Genomic DNA, 17,733 nt, shown 5'->3' on the forward strand with positions numbered 1-17,733 from the left:
TCCCAAGCCTGATGGGAAATGTGTTTTTTTTGCTCGCGAACCTCTGGTGGAGCAGGTCAGCGCTTACCGGGGGTTCGAATTCTGACATAAAGTATGCAATGCATTCATATCTGTGAGAATTGACCCATATTTAGGGACATATGTACAAGCCCCTATCCCCACAGGAATGTCATTTGTAATAACATTTTTTTGGCGATAGGCGCTTTGTCTTGTTTTCAAGATGGCATTAAGCCACGTTAAGCAGCTTAATGCCACCTTGTACAGCGTGGTACAAAAGGGGGTGGTGATGGACGTAGTATCTGAACCAATCAAACAATCACACCCAGTCAACAGATCTGGGTTTAATCCATCACCGTTCTTTAGCCCACTTTGCCACCCCAGTACAAACATGGCCATATGCAAATCAGTCTGACCCTGTGCCTCATGGGAACAGTCCTGCCCGAACTGCCAAGCCATGCCATCCCTGGACCGGAAACAAGCTTCCGAGGATCAGATGCTCTGTCCATCACCACCCCCTTTTGTACCACTTTGTTCGCCATAAGTTGGCACAGTATGCTCAGACGTGAGTCCCTTGCTCACTTTGCCACTGGATTCAAGCAAGCCGGGCTGAAGACGGCTGAAATGCCAGACACCGGTCCTCGGAAGCTTGTTTCCGGTCCAGGGAAGGCAGGGCTTGGCAGTTCGGGCTGGACTGTTCCCATGAGGCACAGGGTCAGACTGATTTGCATTTGGCTATGTCTGAACTGGGGTGGCAGAGTGGGCTAAAGAACGGGGATGGATTAAACCCAGATCTGTTGACTGCGTGTGAGTGTTTGATTGGTTCAGATGCTCCGTCCATCACCACCCCCTTTTGTACCACCTTGGACATCGGGCACCAGTGGTTTATAAAGCATGCTACTCACTTGTGAGGGTCTCAAGGTGCTGGGGTGTGCAGCTCCAGATCAGTTGAAGAGCCAGGTCTTGAGGCCCTTCCTGAGGGTGTGAAGAGTGGGGGAACGTCTGATGTTGACTGGTAGCTCATTCAAGGTTTTTGGTGCAACGTAGGAGAAGGCTCTTCCGCCTGCTCCGGTTCTGCGGATGCGCGGAGTCTCTGCTAGTGCAAGGTCGGCGGAGCAGAGGTTCCTTTTGGTTATGTGGAAGGAGACTCTTCCGTTGAAGTATTTGGGTCTGATGTTGTGGAGGGATTTGTAGGCGTGGGTGAGTAGCTTGAAGGTTACTCTCTTCTCGATGGGGAGCCAGTGGAGATCTCATAGGTGCTGGGTCATGTGCTTGTGTCGTGAGGTTCCGAGGATGAGTCTGGCTGCGGTGTTCTGGATGATTTAGAGCTTGTGTAGCAGGGTTTCACACTATACTTCGCGTGAAAGGGGTGGGCAGCGGGTGTTGCGATGGGCGTTCCTCCACAACACCCATTGATTTTGATGCTGCCCCCTATTTAAAAGAGTGGCGTAAATAGGAGGCAGAGCCAAAATTAAGACCAGGGAAAAACTAGTCTTAACATGAGGAGATGAGGAGAAATGCTTTATTTCTCCTCGTTTTTGCTGTTTCTATGTGTGCTGCATTGTGCAGCACACATAGAAACAAGCACAACAACATGAAGGGTTGTTTTTATGCAGGAAGGTGTCCCTTCTTAAGCACTGTGTTACTTTTGGTTGCTTTTTTCATACAGGGTACATGGCTTCTAGAGTTACCGAAACATTCATGTGATAATTTTTCCAGACAAAGCACTACCCTCACTTTAAGCTGTTTTGCACATTTTACTCTGCAGCAAGGGCACTTTACCTGTTCCCATTTTACAAACTGCTAATGTCAGTCATTATAAAATGGGACTTGTTTTTCTACAACAATTAGGAACACTAGACAGATGTTATGCAATTATTAATTTTATGACCAGGGCTGTTGAAATTAGGAGGCAATATGAACAACCAAATACTTGTTAAAAGCTGATTTTATGGTAGAGCGTTTTGAAATAGTTAAAAAAAATAAAAAAATGTTATGAAGATTTCATCTTAAAAAAAATTTCAAAAATTGGAGGGTCTAGCTGGCTATTATATTATCTGAGGATGCATATGTATGTTGATCTCTGGAATATTCCGTTTTTATCTAGTAGGAATGTATTTATAGAATAATGTATGCTATGTAATTACTGTTTTTTAAAAATTGTGTGGGGGAACATGACGGCCGGAAGCTAACGGCCGTGACGGAGCTCCTCCCACTCTGTGTGCGGCGTCTGAATCCCGCTAGTGGCTGGCGGTAGCGGCGGTGGCTGCTCTCTTTGTTTCTCTCTTTTACCCCTGAGAAATGCCCACATGAGTCGTCCCGTTCATGGGCAGTGGCGATAACTCTTTCCTTCTTTCATTTTGGCGTCTGTCCTCCACGGAACTCTCCTGTAGCCCGTTTGGTTTTTTTTTTGGTGCAAGAGCTGATGGTCTGGGGTGTTGGGGGCGGCGTGCTGACGGAGCCTTCTTGGTTCCGAGAGCTCTGCGCTGCTAGAGAGTGGCGGAGGAATCCAAGAAGATTGGCCCAGCGCCTCAGACTCGGCGCAGGTGGTCTGGAGGCATATTTCCGCGGCGGAGCGGTAAGATCAGCCCCCTGCAAAGCGATTGCTGCTGCGAAGCCCTCCCGATGTTGGGGTTGAGGTAAGGCAGGCTTTGAGGTCGTGGCCGAGGCTGATTCTATTGGTTTAAGGTCCTCAGGGCTGCAGGACTGGGGGGGCTTGCCTATAGCAGAGTTCCGGTAAAGCCTGCAGAGATTTCACAATGTTTTTCTTTTGATGCTGCTCAGGTCTTTGTTTGCAAAGGTCCGGAGTCCTGTATGGAGAGGCGTGGGTGTGGTGCCGCTAGCCTTCACCCTAATAGCCTTCCAAGTATTTTGAGCTGTCCCTTGATAGCACCTTTGCCTGAGGTGGGGGTTAGCCGCTACACATTACGTAATAGGACTGCCAGTATCCTACCAGTCCCGATTAAGTCATCTGTCTCCTCCCCTATTATTGAAATTAAGGCTACCTCTAGGAAAGGGAAGGAGTGCCACATTAGTGAAGATACGCCCCAGGTAGGGGAAAGGGCAGGAAGAAAGCGAGGGGGCCTTTCTGCTGCGCCAAAATTTACTCCATCATTGAAGTGTTATTAGAGGGTCCTCTACTCAGTCACCTCGGATCGGGGCAACGATAAATCTACCAGTATGGCTTCTGTTACTACTATTGCTGTTGCTGAGGCCCCGTCCCATCTACAGTTCCTCCTGCTGTTCTTACAGTCAGCGCTTCTCAGCCCTCTCTGCACTCTGAGCCCTCTCAGTACTCTCAGCCCTCTCAGTCCTCTCAGCCCTCTCAGAAAATAATTGTTCATCCATCGGTTGAGCTATCAAATAGCTTTTTCGTGTTAGATAGCCAATGTACAGATCAGGGAGAACTGGGAGACGCCGGTATAAGTACCCCAGAAGGAGAGTCCCCTTCAACCAATGATTCTGTGCTCACAGCAACAGCTCCACAGCTATTGTCTGTGCCGGGGACATTGGCCGATATTCTGTTGGGTCTGAAGGAGGACATTGGCAGGAGATTCACAATCTCGGAGGCAAATCAGGTTGCTATTCAGGCATCGTGTGAGGCACTGGCCCAGAAGGTCGAGGAGGTCTCACAAAGGACTGATGTTTTGGAAGCATAGATACCTAAGACCAAGGATGCCTTAAGTTCCTCCTCAATGGCAATGGATAAACTGTTACAGCAGAACCGGGAGATGAAGGACGATATTGAGCGTCTCGAGAATCACTCTAGGAAAAACAACCTAAAAATTTTGAATGTCCCTGAAGACCTTGAAGGGAGTGATATAAAGACATTTGTGGTCACGCTCCTTAAGACGACAATCTTGAAAGATTCTCCTGATGCGGATTTGGATCTAATGGGGGACATTCAGAGAGTGCATCGAGATCGATATAGGAGGAACCCAGGAAAAGAGCGCCCTAGGAAGATCTTGGCGAACTTTCTTACCTACGCCATTAAGGAAAGAATTTGGTCTTTGGCTTTAAAAGCAGGTCCTATAAAGTGTACTTCCTTATCCAGCCCTTTTTCCTTTTCTACTCGCTCAGATGTTTCTCATATAACCGCCACAAAACAGTGGGAGCTGGGCAAGAGATTGGCAATTTTTAATTCCTCAGGGGCCCGGGCCCAGCTGAAATTCCCTGCATCACTCTGTGTAATGTGGGACAATCATATGTACAACTTACGCCAGACGGAGGAAGCCGATAGCTTAATTGATAAGATTAGAAAAGGCAACAGAGGCGGAAGCGAGGCTGGGGTGTAACTAGTAGGGACTTATTTGCAGCTCACTTATAAGGTATATAAGTATAAAAAAGAAGAAAAAAAAAGAAACACAATAAAAGGAAATATGGGGGTATATAAATCCACATTAAATTGAGCATCACATTGCCGACTACTAATTCGCAGCCATTGTTTAGGATAAGCTTATTCATTTGCAACTATCTACACATTATTTTGGTCGCACAAGGGGAGGGGGCATCCGTCTAAGAGCTTATGCTCAGAGAAGATGGGAGGGTTCCCGAGGGGGGAGTGGGTTCCTTGAGGTCACCGGGTGGCGGGAGGGGTGGGAAAGGGGACATGGGTAGGGTTGCTGTGGGAGAAAATATAAAAAGTCCTCATTTTCCTTTTTCTTCTTTAAGTTTTTTATCGAGCAACTGGGCTTCGGGGTGCTTAGCTTAAGCGAGGGAGGATGATGTCACTTAATGACTAATATCACGATAAATCTATCTCATGGAACATCAACGGGCTTTGGTGTTCATGGAGACGTAGGCTGGTAATGAAATATATGGAACAATCTCCAGCTCAAGTGCTCCACCTTCAAGAGACCCGCTTAAGCTTTAGCGAGAGTAAGGAGGTCTTTGGAAAATTCAGATGGGTGGGATCAATCTGCTGTTCTGAGCAGACAGTCTCTAATAAGGGGGTCGCAGTTTTAATTAAGACTGGGACTGGTGGCTCCATGAAGTCAGACGGGAAGGTGGATTTTGGTGCAGGCCGACTTCGGGGGGAGGGAGCTGGCTATTGTATCTTACTACGGTCCCAATATCGATGATCCGGCCTGTTTGTTTAGAGTGCCGACTAACTTGGTGGAGGCCACCTCTTCTGTAGTTATAGGGGGTGATTTTAACGTCCTTCTCGACCCTCGTCAGGATCGATCAAATTATAGTCAGCACACTTCTGCTCCTTGATCCTGTCGGGCCATGATTAATATGATCCACAAGCTTGGCCTAATAGATGCTTGGAAGGCCAAGATGGGGGCAGTCCGGGCTTTACTTATTTCAGTAAAAAACATGGGCATGCCTCAAGATTAGATTATATCCCAATGGACAGACCATGCTTAGAGACTCTGGTGGATATCAATATACTCCCAAGCATCTTATCGAATCACGCCCCTATTTCGTTTTCACTCTCGATTGGTAGATCTAGGACCAATCTAGCGCCTAGATGGACCCTGAAAAGGGCAATGCTTAATAATCAGGACATAGTCACTGCGGTCACCACATCTATTGTCAATTACTTTAATGATAACATCGGTTCAACATCGCCTGATTACGTCTGGGACGCATTCAATGCCTATATTCGGGGTCATCTGCACAGCTTGATCTGTGTTAAGAATAGGGAGGAGGTGTTGAAATTTAAAAAATTGGAAGACAAGATTTCTCATCTAGAAAGCGCTAGATTGAGCGGTTATCCAGATAATTTGCCACAAGTCCTTGATGACTTGGAACATTCACGTTCTAAGTATAGCGGGCTGTTAGATCTAAAGGTTAAGGCGCAATGGGCTGTCCACGGCATGAAGAATTATGAATACGGGGAAAAAGCTGGAGCAATCTTAGCCCGCAAGATTAAAGCAGATCGCGTAAGAAATAAAATTAATAAACTAATTATAGTTGACTTGGGGACTACCTCTTGTGATCAGGAGGATATGCAGAGGTATCTTCTCACTCTATTTTCTAAACTTTAAGAGGAGGAGACGTCTCCAAGTCCTAATAACATCCAAAAATGGCTGGAAAGCAAGGCTTTACCAAGCTTGACAGAGGAAGGCCGAGACATGTTGAATAGCCCATTTACGGAGGATGAAATCAGGACATATATAAAGAAAATAAAGAATAATAAAGCTGCAGGGACCGACGCCCTTCCAGGAGAAGTATTTAACATTTTTCAGGATGTCTTGGTCCCAAGGCTTTGTGAGCTTTGTCACTATGTATACAGTCCAGAGGGGAGGGTCCCTCCATCTTGGAAGGAGTCCATCATAGTACTTATTCTAAAACCAGGGAAAGACCCCCTTAAGGCAGACTCCTACAGGCCTATCTCCCTGCTAAACGCGGATTATAAGATCTACCAGCGTTTTGGCAGGGAGATTGGCTAAGGTGGCCCCACAACTTGTTAATTCTGATCAAAAGGGTTTTGTCTCTGGTAGACATATTCAAGTGCTAACTCTGCAATTAATAGGCAGTATTGATCTAGTGTTGGCGCGGTCAGAGCCCTTGGCAGTGGCTGCGTATGACGCTGCTAAGGCTTTTGACCGTGTTAACTGGGGCTTCTTATGGGAAGTTTTAAGAACGATGGGCTTCGGAACAATTTTTATACAAACACTAAGAAGGTGCTATGAGGGCGCTTCTACTGCTATACTCTTAAATGGCCTCCTGACGCCGTGCTTTAATATAAAAAGGGGAACAAGGCAGGGGTCCCCCATCTTGCCCCTGCTGTTTGATATCTATATTGAACCCCTTGCGCAAGCATTGAGGATGGACGATATCATCACCCCCTTTAGAGTTCTGGAATATAGCTGTAAATTAGCCCTATACGCTGATGGTTTGCTGGTTTATACCAGTAACCCGGCGGAGGTGCTCCCAAGGGTGGAAGCTGCTCTGACTGAATTTGGTCTGTACTCTGGCTACCTGATTAATAACCCCAAAACCAATATCATGTGCTGGGGGTAGATAACTGGGCAGGCACCCGTAGTAGTGAGTTTAAGTATCTGGGGATAATAATAACACAGGACCTAAACAGCATCCCCCAGACTAACACGAAGAAGGTGGCCAAGGAGATCGACCATCTTTTCTCCAGATGGCAGAACCTTCCTCTCACAATATTAGGTCACGTGAATTTGGTTAAGATGGTCATCCTGCCCAAATTGACGTACCTATTCAGTACTATACCTTTGGTCTTTCCTGACAAACTTCTGGGGGAAATCCAGGGTAAAAAAGGCAGTTTCATATGGGCGAATAAAAACTCCAGGCTCTCCTGGAAAAAGCTAAACAGAAAACTTGTAAAAGGAGGTCTAGCGCTGCCGGATGTGCTTTAGTATTCATTTTCCTTTCAGCTAAAAAATATACGTAGTCTGCTCTCTAGCCCCGGCGATTCCAACTGGGGTCGGATTCTGACTATAATGGCTAATCTTGAGGGGGAGATACTGGCTTCTAGTAGAAATTTGGAGCGCCACAATTTTACAAGAAAGTCCGAGTGAAGGTTTTAAAACTAGCCCTTCTCATCTGGAATAAAGTCAAAGGTAGATGGGGTATAAGATACTACTCCGACTTTGCCCTAATTTGGGATTCGCCGGGATTACCCGTATGTCTCAGAGATAGTTTATCGTCCCCCATCAGGAGAGCATGGATTAAGGTATGGTCCAACTTCGTAACATCTGAGGGGGTTCTCCCTTGGGAGGTCCTGAGATTAAAGATAGGGGACTCTTTTTCCAGATTCAAATATATGCAACTTTGTTCTTGGTTCCTGGCAGAGAAAGAGAATATTGGTGGTAATTGGGAGATCGAGATTGCCCTCCAATGTCCTAACCCCAGGCCAGGAAAAAAGAAGTGGGATTCTGGTATAGAAGCCTGTTAGACGCGGAGGATCTACAGACCCCTCCACTTTATCTAGTTTGGAATTCCTCCACGCTGGAAGAAGCCTCAGTTAGTCTATATGCGTCATCCCTCCAAATCCTATATAAGTCCGTCAAGCCAGCTTCTCTAAAAAAAAAATCACTTTTATGTCATCAATAAGCTGTATTACACGCTCAAAAAAATATCAAAATTTGTGAGTCCCCCACCTAAGTGCCCCAGATGTGGCCTGGTTGAGGCCGATGACATCCACACCTTTTTTGATTGGCCAATTCTGGGTCTCTTTTGGGCTAATGTGGAGAGGGCTTTGGAGGGTATTTTTAAAGTCAAATTGCGCCTTAATGCAGCTCGAGTACTGTTTGGTTTGGATGCAGATCTCATAAGGGCGTTATCGGTGCCACAAGTGGGCCTGTTTTTTTGCCTAATTTTGAATGCCCGCAGAGAGATCTGCAAACTATGGAAGGATGCTAGTTCCCCTCTTTATGAAAACTGGTTGCGTGCAGCATTAGGTATGGCGTGCCTAGATATGGGCTCGGGACATAATGTTAACAACAATGTATGGGAACCCTTGATCCTGTGGGGCAGAGAAATGAGGCTGGTTTAAGGCCTCAAAGGTTCTATGATTACACCATGCCTCGTACAAAGAAGCAGGCCTGGTCAGCTCCCGGTGAATGCAAGAACATCAGCCCTGGGCGCCCAGGATGGATCGGGTTTTAAATGTTCATTTGCAGACGCCAACGGTGAAAGGAGGACCTAAAAAAAAAAAGTGTGTGTATTTTTATTGTAAAACGTTTATGTCTATTTAGCTGAAGAAAGATTATAAATGAATGAATGTTTTTTCAATATCAGATAAAGCATTCTTAGTTGGCCGCCTGTGCGTTCACATACCTAGTGAGGCACCAGTGACAATTTTGGCATTTTTATTTGAAGTTTTATTTACTGTTCTATTATGCCCGACAGCAATGTTAAAACGTTAAATAAAACAATAATACATGTGGAAGTGCAAAAAGATATAGGTGAGCAGCCGAGCAGCAGCCTGGCAGCAGAATACAGCTGGTAGGCCCTTGCACATATAATATAACAATTTCAATAAAATAAAGTGGAGTGCAGGGAAGGAAGGGCAGGGATGAGCAGCCACTAACAAGCGAGGTAGCGTGTGGTACTGTGACAGTGTGCAGCTGCCAGGGCCCAACAAGAGCAATTTTGTACAAAATAAGAACTTTTATTTAAAAATATTTTCAAAAAGCCAAGAAAGCGGATCTGGGAATGGGAAGGGTCCGTAGACGAGTGGAGGAACATGAGAATTGAGCAATGAGCATATGGGAATAAAGTGAAGAAAGCCATGCGCTCCCAAGTAACACTAAACAAACAAATGACAAAATATAGTTTCCTGATGTCAGTAGTGGATGGATACAACTCATCAACGCAAAAAGATAGCAAATAAGTGACGCTCCAGGGGTAGGACAAAAACAAAAAAGTGAGGAAAGGCATCCAATCTCAAGCAAGCGGCAGTAATAAACATATTCAATAACGAGAGCAACAATTCTGAATAAGGTACTTTGAACTTTAAATTTCTGCTTACTTTTTGCAATCTGTAGCAGTGTACTGGTACATCTTCTAGCAAGCAGGACTCCTTGATGAATTTTAGCACAGCCTTCTTGACCGGCAAACCGCGTAGTTCTTCGTGCATTTCTGGGGCATGCTTCAGGATGTATTTAATCCCTCGCTTTGCGATTATCTAGAATGAAGAATAAGAAGACAAGTAATAATTTTTCAAATTAATTTTTATTTTTTTCTTTGCAGGAGCAAAGTAGTGTGATACAAACATATCAGGAAACATTAAATTGGTTGACTCCAGCAATAACACAATAGACTCAAATAAAGCTTTAGGTATGATAGCACATACAAGGACAGCTTCTCCAGTCCATAAAATGCATGCTGTCTAGTTTCAACAGAATAAGTAACATAGGGGCACATGCATCAAGCCTGCATTTTACAATTCCCAAATAGCAAATTTTACCAATTCGCTATTTGGGAATCGCAAAATGCTATGCATATAGGAATCGCAAAACAATGTGCGATTCCTTAACATTACCTAATAGCGATTCGGAAATTGGGAAAAGCTATTAGATAATGTGACCGCATTCATTCCTAGGGTTGTCTGGAGGTGCTGCTCTGTCCCCATGAGATCAGTACGGCTGGGAGATGCCTGAGGGCCAACATACAGCCTGGTGCTCTGGTGGCCGCTGAAGAGGGTGGGGTCTGGACCCTTGTGACGAAGACCTAGGTGGAGGGGGGCTCTCCCCTGGATAGTTGTACTGAGCCAGACGGCTCTCATAAAATATCTTGGCTGCAGGGATAGCTCTGGATTCCTGAAGGGGGCTGGATCGAATGTTTGCTCCATTCCCTCCCAAGGGTGGGGCAGGCCATGGAGAGAAGGTAAAGCTGGCTCAAGAGAACGTAAGCCCATATCAAACTCAGTGCTAACTGACGACAGGGGATCACTGCGCCGGAGGGACTGACAGGAAGTGAGGGACTTAGGGCAATGGTCAGGAACTGCGGGGCCAAACTAATGCAGTCTAACAAGCTGGACAAATTCACTGTACCAATTGCAGCCTAACGTGACGCTCCCCCGTTGAAGAGGACTGATGCTGGCCCTTCACACAGCAGCAGGAGGGGGGCCCACACTGAGAGAAATAATGGAAGCAATACGAGAATTAAGAGGCACACTGGAACCTAAATTGGACACGGTTACAACGGACGTGGACCTCCTTAGGGCGGATGTCAGAGGCAATCACCACCAACTATAAGACCTTATTTGCCCCCCCCAGATCTGGAATCAGAACTAGACAGCACAGAGCTTTTAAAATCCCTCTACATACAGACATTGACGCAAGAGGACAGAGTGGGATTAGAATCGGACCTGATGGAAGAGGAAGTGGTTGGGGCAATAAGAGGGCTGCAACCTGGGAAAGCAATGGGCCCCAACGGCCTGCCAATTGAGCTATTTAAGATATGCGCAATGGGGTGGCTATACCAATGTTGATACCAAAGGGGATGCTGGACGGATGCTTGTTTCCGGTCCAGAGAAGACATGGCTTGGCAGTTCGGGCTGGACTGTTCCCATGAGGCACAGGGTCAGACTGATTTGCACATGGCCATGTCTGAACTGGGGTGGTGGAGTGAGCTAAAGAATGATGATGGAGTAAACCCAGATCAGTTGACTGGGGGTGAGTGTTTGATTTGCTCAAGCGCTCCATCCATCAGCCCCTTTGGTATCGCTTAAAGCAATGTTGGCCATTTTTCAAAAAGCCAGAGAGGAGGGTTTTCTGCCAAGGGACCAGTGGATTGCCACGATAGTCACCATTCATAAAAGGGGCAAGCCATCTCCCAATATAGCTCATACCAACCGATATCCCTCCTAAATGCGGAGGCTAAAGTACTTGCCCAAAGTGCTGGCGACAAGATTGAGAGGGGTATTACGACAGTAATACACCGGACCAGTTCGGCTTCTTGTCCCATCGTAGTACCCAACTGAACCTTTGATGCCTATTTGGGGCAATGAGTCCAAACCGAGCCACCTTTCTCAGATAAAGCATTGGTGAAGGCACTTGATGCTACAATGGCTTTCAACAGCATTCTATGGAAATGTATCTTTCCTGTACTACCTAGGATCGGCTTTGGACCAAACTTCTGTAAGTGGGTCCGAGTAGTATGCCAGGAACCCTTGGCCCAAGTAAGGGTTAATGGAGTAACTTCTCGAGTGTTCCCTTTGTGGAGGGGGACGTGTCAAGGCTGTCCCCTGTTGCCGATAATCTTCACACTGGTACTGGATCCACTCGCGGCATGGATACGCAGTGACCTTCTGATTAGGGGAATACCTATGCCCGCAGGTGGGAGGAAAGCATATCACTGCATGAGGACGATGTCCTCCTGTATTCTAAATGCCCATATGGATCAGTAAGCAGGTTCCTCCAGATATTTGCAGAGTTCCGTGACCACTCTGGATATAGAATTAACTGATCCAAATCTCTTGTCTTCCCACTCGCTGGGAGATTCTCGGATTGCCGTAGGATTGTGGGGCTCTGGTTATGGAGGACAGGTTTCATTATCTGGATAAACAACAAAAATGCCAATTCCGGAAATAATTTTACACTATTTTCAAAAAACGCTGTTTTGATTAAAACAAAAACAACCTGTTTGTAATTAACACCATCAAGGTTTATTCATAATTATGACATGGTTATTATTCATATTAGCACACTTATTTATCGTGCTTTGGAAAATATAACATACAAAATGCACAACAATTTTTATATACAATATATACAAGAAAATACAATCTCAAACATACTTATCATTCATTCATGCACGCTCCTTAACAAAACAGTGAAAACAATAAAGTGAAAATAAAGAAACACAGTACGTCACAACACCGGTTAATAAATGAGTCCTAAATATTTCTTTACATGTTTTGACAATTTGTCGCAGTTTGTAATAGTCACAAATGCTCTCGTGAAACCAAATATCTACAAAACAAAATTAGGGGTAACCAGATGTTGGACAAGGTGGTCGACGCGTTTCAAACCCCGGGTGGAGCTACTTCCACCCGAGGACTCGAGCCCTTCAGCGGTCATAATCAGACAAGCCGCCCTAGGAGAAGGAGTCAAGACTACACGCTTTAATTGGTATGTTTATCTGCACTGCGCTTTGATTACTTCAGTGGCATCCAGCGCGCCAGACATCTAACGCGCTTCTCGCTCAATCTTGCAGGAAAGGAGCGGACGCAACTCAATAGTATGTGCGAGCAGCCAGCTTCAAAGCCGGTAAGTACCAGTGCCTCCCGCATGACCCGCTAGTGCACAGAGTGTGAAAATAGAATGACAGCATGAAAATGTGGCATATTTGTAATTGTTGTCGCGTTCTCTTTGCACAGCTGCTGCTATCACGTTTGTGGGAAATACCATACTGAACTTTGGGGATAATTTACTGCCTATTAGCAACTGCGCTGTGACTAGTGGATTAAGGTAGGAGACCCCTCTGGAGCACAGGGAGTCGATCCCTTTTTGTAGTTAGCTGATCATGTTCTAGTTATACACGCTAAAACCAGGAATTTTTATTGTTTCAGAACCATTCGGTCCTGAGGAGAACCCCACCTTAATGATAGGGGTTTGAAACGCGTCGACCACCTTGTCCAACATCTGGTTACCCCTAATTTTGTTTTGTAGATATTTGGTTTCACGAGAGCATTTGTGACTATTACAAACTGCGACAAATTGTCAAAACATGTAAAGAAATATTTAGGACTCATTTATTAACCGGTGTTGTGACGTACTGTGTTTCTTTATTTTCACTTTATTGTTTTCACTGTTTTGTTAAGGAGCGTGCATGAATGAATGATAAGTATGTTTGAGATTGTATTTTCTTGTATATATTGTATATAAAAATTGTTGTGCATTTTGTATGTTATATTTTCCAAAGCACGATAAATAAGTGTGCTAATATGAATAATAACCATGTCATAATTATGAATAAACCTTGATGGTGTTAGTTACAAACAGGTTGTTTTTGTTTTAATCAAAACAGCGTTTTTTGAAAATAGTGTAAAATTATTTCCGGAATTGGCATTTTTGTTGTTTATCTAGTTGAGTTGGACTCAGCCTTTCTGAGTAAGGAGTCAAGGCCCTTGTTGATTCTTATAGGTTTCATTATCTGGGCATCCACATTACCAGGGACCCGTAAAGGTTTCTCAGATTAAATGTGCAGCCCCAGGTAGAACAATTACACAATGACATCACCCACTGGTGCACTCTGCCACTCACACTTTTGGGGAGAACTGCACTATATAAAATAGTGACCCTTCCGTGTCTTCTCTGTGTGTGGCAAAACACGCCGTTTTGTATACTGCCAGAATTGTTTAGGAAGCTAGACGAGGAGGTGCGGACATTATTGTGGCTGGTGTCAGCCCCTCAAATAGCTATGCATGAACTACAGAGGGATGTATATAACGGTGGCTTGGGGAACCCAGATGACCGACTCTATCATTGGGCGATGCAACTGATGCTAATTAATGACTGGGTATTCGCAGATCAGCAGGAGCCTGCGCATAGAGTAAATAGACATGCGAAGGGCAACGGAAACTTCAAATCTATTCTATACAAAAGAAGAAAGGAAAACACTGTCTCCGAGTACACTCGTTCGGTGATCAGAGCATGGCAGGAGGCAGCATGCTGGGTTGGCGCAACAGACTGACAGAAAAGACCCCACTGTCGCGAAGTGACTTACTGAGAGAAGTGAGAGGACTGAAAAGATTCAAAAACTGGGAGACACTCTGGCTAAAACATTTACGAGGCATTTGGAGAGGACAGGCTATAAAATCATTCACAGATCTACAATGAGAATATGACCTGTCTGAAATGGAAATATTTAGGTATCTACAGCTGGGCCACGCATTGAAGAACCACATAAGGGAAGGAACATTGTTGCCAGATATATCGCCCTTAGAGGACAGACTCATAGCGGTCCCTATGCCCAATAAGGGTATATCAATGACTTATACAAAATAATTACACAATTCCCCAGATGTGATGGCATCACTGTGCCAGAAATGGTCAGAGGATGTCAGGGACATAGATGATGAGGAGAAGGTTGAGACGGTGAAAAGCCGAAGAGAGGTGGCCATTAGAACTAGGTTCCGTCTGATCCAACTACAGATCTTGCATTGCTCCTACTGTTTCCTGACCCTTCTTTTCAAGATAGGAAAAACACGGTCAACAATGTGCTTACGGGCATACTCCCCGGAAGCCACCTTTTTTTTTTATAAACTATGGGAGTGACTGCTTATTCAGTCATTCTGGGAATGAATCACTGGAGCATTGGCCCCAGTTCTATCCGAAACGGTCCAAATGAATCCAAAAGAAATACTACTCAATAAGTTTGGGGACGGATGTATGACGTTACAACGCATACTTTTGCAATGCCTACCTTTACATCGCAAGTTTTACAACGCATACCTTTACAACGCATAGTGCTTTTAGGCGCTGGATAGTGAATAGTTTAATTTACTATTCCAACTCCAGTCCCCGTGGATAGTAGGGAAGGTGTTGGATAGTACATTAAACCTATTCCCTATCCTAGAGCGCACCCCAGCGCAATGCGTTTTAATAGTTTGCGTTGTAAAAGTTGCGTCGTAAAGGCACTGCGTGGTAAAAGTTGCGTTGTAAAGGATGTTTACCTTTGGGGACGAGTCTAGACCCAGGTACCACGGTATATGGGCCACCTTAGCCATAGGGGTAGCAAAGAGAAATATTGCAAGGGCATGGGGCAAGCCAGAACCTTCAACATTAAGGTAATGGATGTCAGGCATGGATAGGTGCCAAAATGCAGAACAAGTGGTATATAAGGGCGAGGGTGTACAAAAAAGTGGGAAAAAGTATGGGGACCTTGGAGAGATTATAGAGGTATGTAGGGTAACAATCAGGGTTGAAAGGCACCCAAAGTGACCAGGGTGGTAAATGGTTGACTTAATGGCCTGACTCTAAGTATTGCTGATTACAACATGCCAAGATATGATGGACACTGAACTGATACCTATTAACTCATGTTTTTTTTCTTTACTGTGTATGTAATCTAAAGAGAACTGTAAGTCCGTGCTAAATTTATGATGCAAAATTAATAAAAAGATGTTTAAAAAATAAAACTGGCTGAGGATGTGGATTCTGCCTCTAAAGGCAGAGATATTCTGGTGGCACAGTTTTAAGATTTGCTGAAGCACATCAGAGAAATTCTGGGGTTTTAGTCCAAGCTTTTGTCTCACAATGAGTTCTTTGCCCAGTATGCGGCATCTCCTTCTGATAATCTTCCGATGCATGATGTGATTGGGACCTTGGTCACAAAGGAAAAGAAGAACATTGACAAAACATCCTTTCTGCGTTTTCTTTTTAAACGCTATCCTCTGGAAGGGTATGAGGAGAAAGACCTTCAGGTTCCTAAAGAGAATACAGTCCTGGCCAGTATGATGTCAGCAACTTCTCTGGCTTCTGAAGAAGCATCATTGACAGATGCAACTGATAAAAAGTGAATGGGCCATTAAAGAGGGACTATGCAACATAAAATGTTGCCTTGAGGGCTGCAACCAATGCAGCGTATTCTTCTCAAACGCTATTCAAAGACTTGTAGCTTCTCATTTATTGTCTCCGAGAATAAAAATACCCCACAGAGATATTGGCCAATATGGAGCTTTCTGCACAATTTTTGTCTTATGTTTACTTTGATTTTCTTTGGCCTACGCAGCTGGAGCATCCATTGCTGCTCGGTGCCTTTTGTGGTTGAAAATGTGAACATTGGAGCATGCTCAAAAATCTCTCTTTTTGAAACATCCATTTTCAGGGGACAAACTGTTCTCTCCTCAAATTGATGATAAGTGCAGAAAGCGGCGGAAGAGAAAAAACTATATGAGCCTTTTAGACCGTTTGGGAATAAGTGGTTCTTTTTTTTTAATAGACGTTTTACCCAGGCTCTGCAAACTAAGCAACCCTTTCAGAGCCAGGCTCAATGTCGGGGAGCCGTATCTGCAGCAGACATCAAGTTTTTGACCATTGCAGTTAAAGTAATGGCAATTACTTGCCTACCGTGGGAGGAAGGATACGTCTCTTTTCCAATCACTGGGGCACAGTGGTGTCAGACAGACGGTTACTATCATTAATGGAACAGGGGTATCAGATTGAATTTCTTTCTTGAACCACCAGATCCATTCTTTCTTCAAAAAACGTTGCCCAAGGATCCTGTGAGGAACCAGGCTTTAAGTTTGTTTGGGAGTTCAGTCGCTTCTTCTGAAGGGGGCGGGTCCCGAATCGGAAAGGGAAAGTGGGCTGTATTCCTGTCTTTTTTTGGTACAGAAAGTAACAGCAGCTTTCACCCAGTACAAGTCCCTCAACAGATATGTGACTGAGTGTATTTTTAAAATTGTGTCTCTGCTGAGAATTATTCCTCTGGTATCTCAAGGGGATTTTCTCATGATCCTGAACTTATAGGATGCCTACTTTCACGAGCCTAGTCAGGCCCAGTCATAGAGGTTTCTTCTGCTTGCTGTGGGAGCGGATCATTTTCAGTTCAAGGTGCTGCCTTTCGGCTGTCATCATCCCCAAGGATTTTCACAAAAGGTAGTAGCGCCAGTAGTAGCACCCACAATCAGGGCTGGCTTTAGGGCAGTGCGACTGGTGCAGCTGCACTGGGCGCTGACCTGTGGAGGAGGGGCTGTGACATTGGGGGGGTGCTGTGCTAATCAATATCTTATGATAGGAGAGATGAGGGGCACTTTTGCAGGTGGTAGTGAGAGAATCCGTGGCGGCGGCCATGGGACGTGGGGGCACCAAAAGTGATTGTCGCACCAGTCGCCAAGTGCGCTAAAGCCAGCCCTGCCCACAATTACCAAATAATTTAACTCAAATTCATGAGAACACATTCTAAATCTTGAATAATCAAAAATATTCAATGATCAAGGTATGAATTTTCGCAAGTTTTCACATTTACAGCATATGCAATTAACAAGTACATTCAAATTTGTGAGGATGCATCCCGAATCTAAGTTTGCCATTTTCTAGGTCAATTTTCGTGCCAGGAGGAGGAATGTGTGGGTGAGATGTTGACGAAGATCGGGAATTGCTTAGAGCTGAGACTTACCCTTCCATATAAAAAGAAATCTGTCGGAAGTGAATCAAAATAAGACTGACATTGCATCTTCTAGGGAGAACAACGAGACCCTACAGTGATGAATGTCATTTGCTATTATGAATTACAAAGTGTTACAAACTAATAGTGTGGGGGACGAGCGGGATATACCCCCCTAGAGTTTGGAGTGCGGGG

At 44.9% G+C, this 17,733-nt stretch overlaps 1 protein-coding gene across 4 annotated transcripts in view; it reads right to left on the bottom strand.

The window, feature by feature from the left end:
• The window catches only part of FRMD1 (FERM domain containing 1), a 797,190-nt gene that overhangs the window by 471,396 nt on the left and 308,061 nt on the right, over positions 1–17,733 (bottom strand). For all 4 annotated transcript variants that reach the window (XM_078648855.1, XM_078648854.1, XM_078648856.1 and 1 more), the window contains exon 6: positions 9,452–9,607. In XM_078648855.1, coding sequence (XP_078504981.1) covers positions 9,452–9,607 — 156 coding nt within the window. The remainder of the gene's footprint in view (positions 1–9,451; positions 9,608–17,733) is intronic.

Source organism: Lissotriton helveticus, chromosome 6 (genome assembly GCF_964261635.1).
Source record: "Lissotriton helveticus chromosome 6, aLisHel1.1, whole genome shotgun sequence".
Classification (NCBI taxonomy): Eukaryota; Metazoa; Chordata; class Amphibia; order Caudata; family Salamandridae; genus Lissotriton; species Lissotriton helveticus.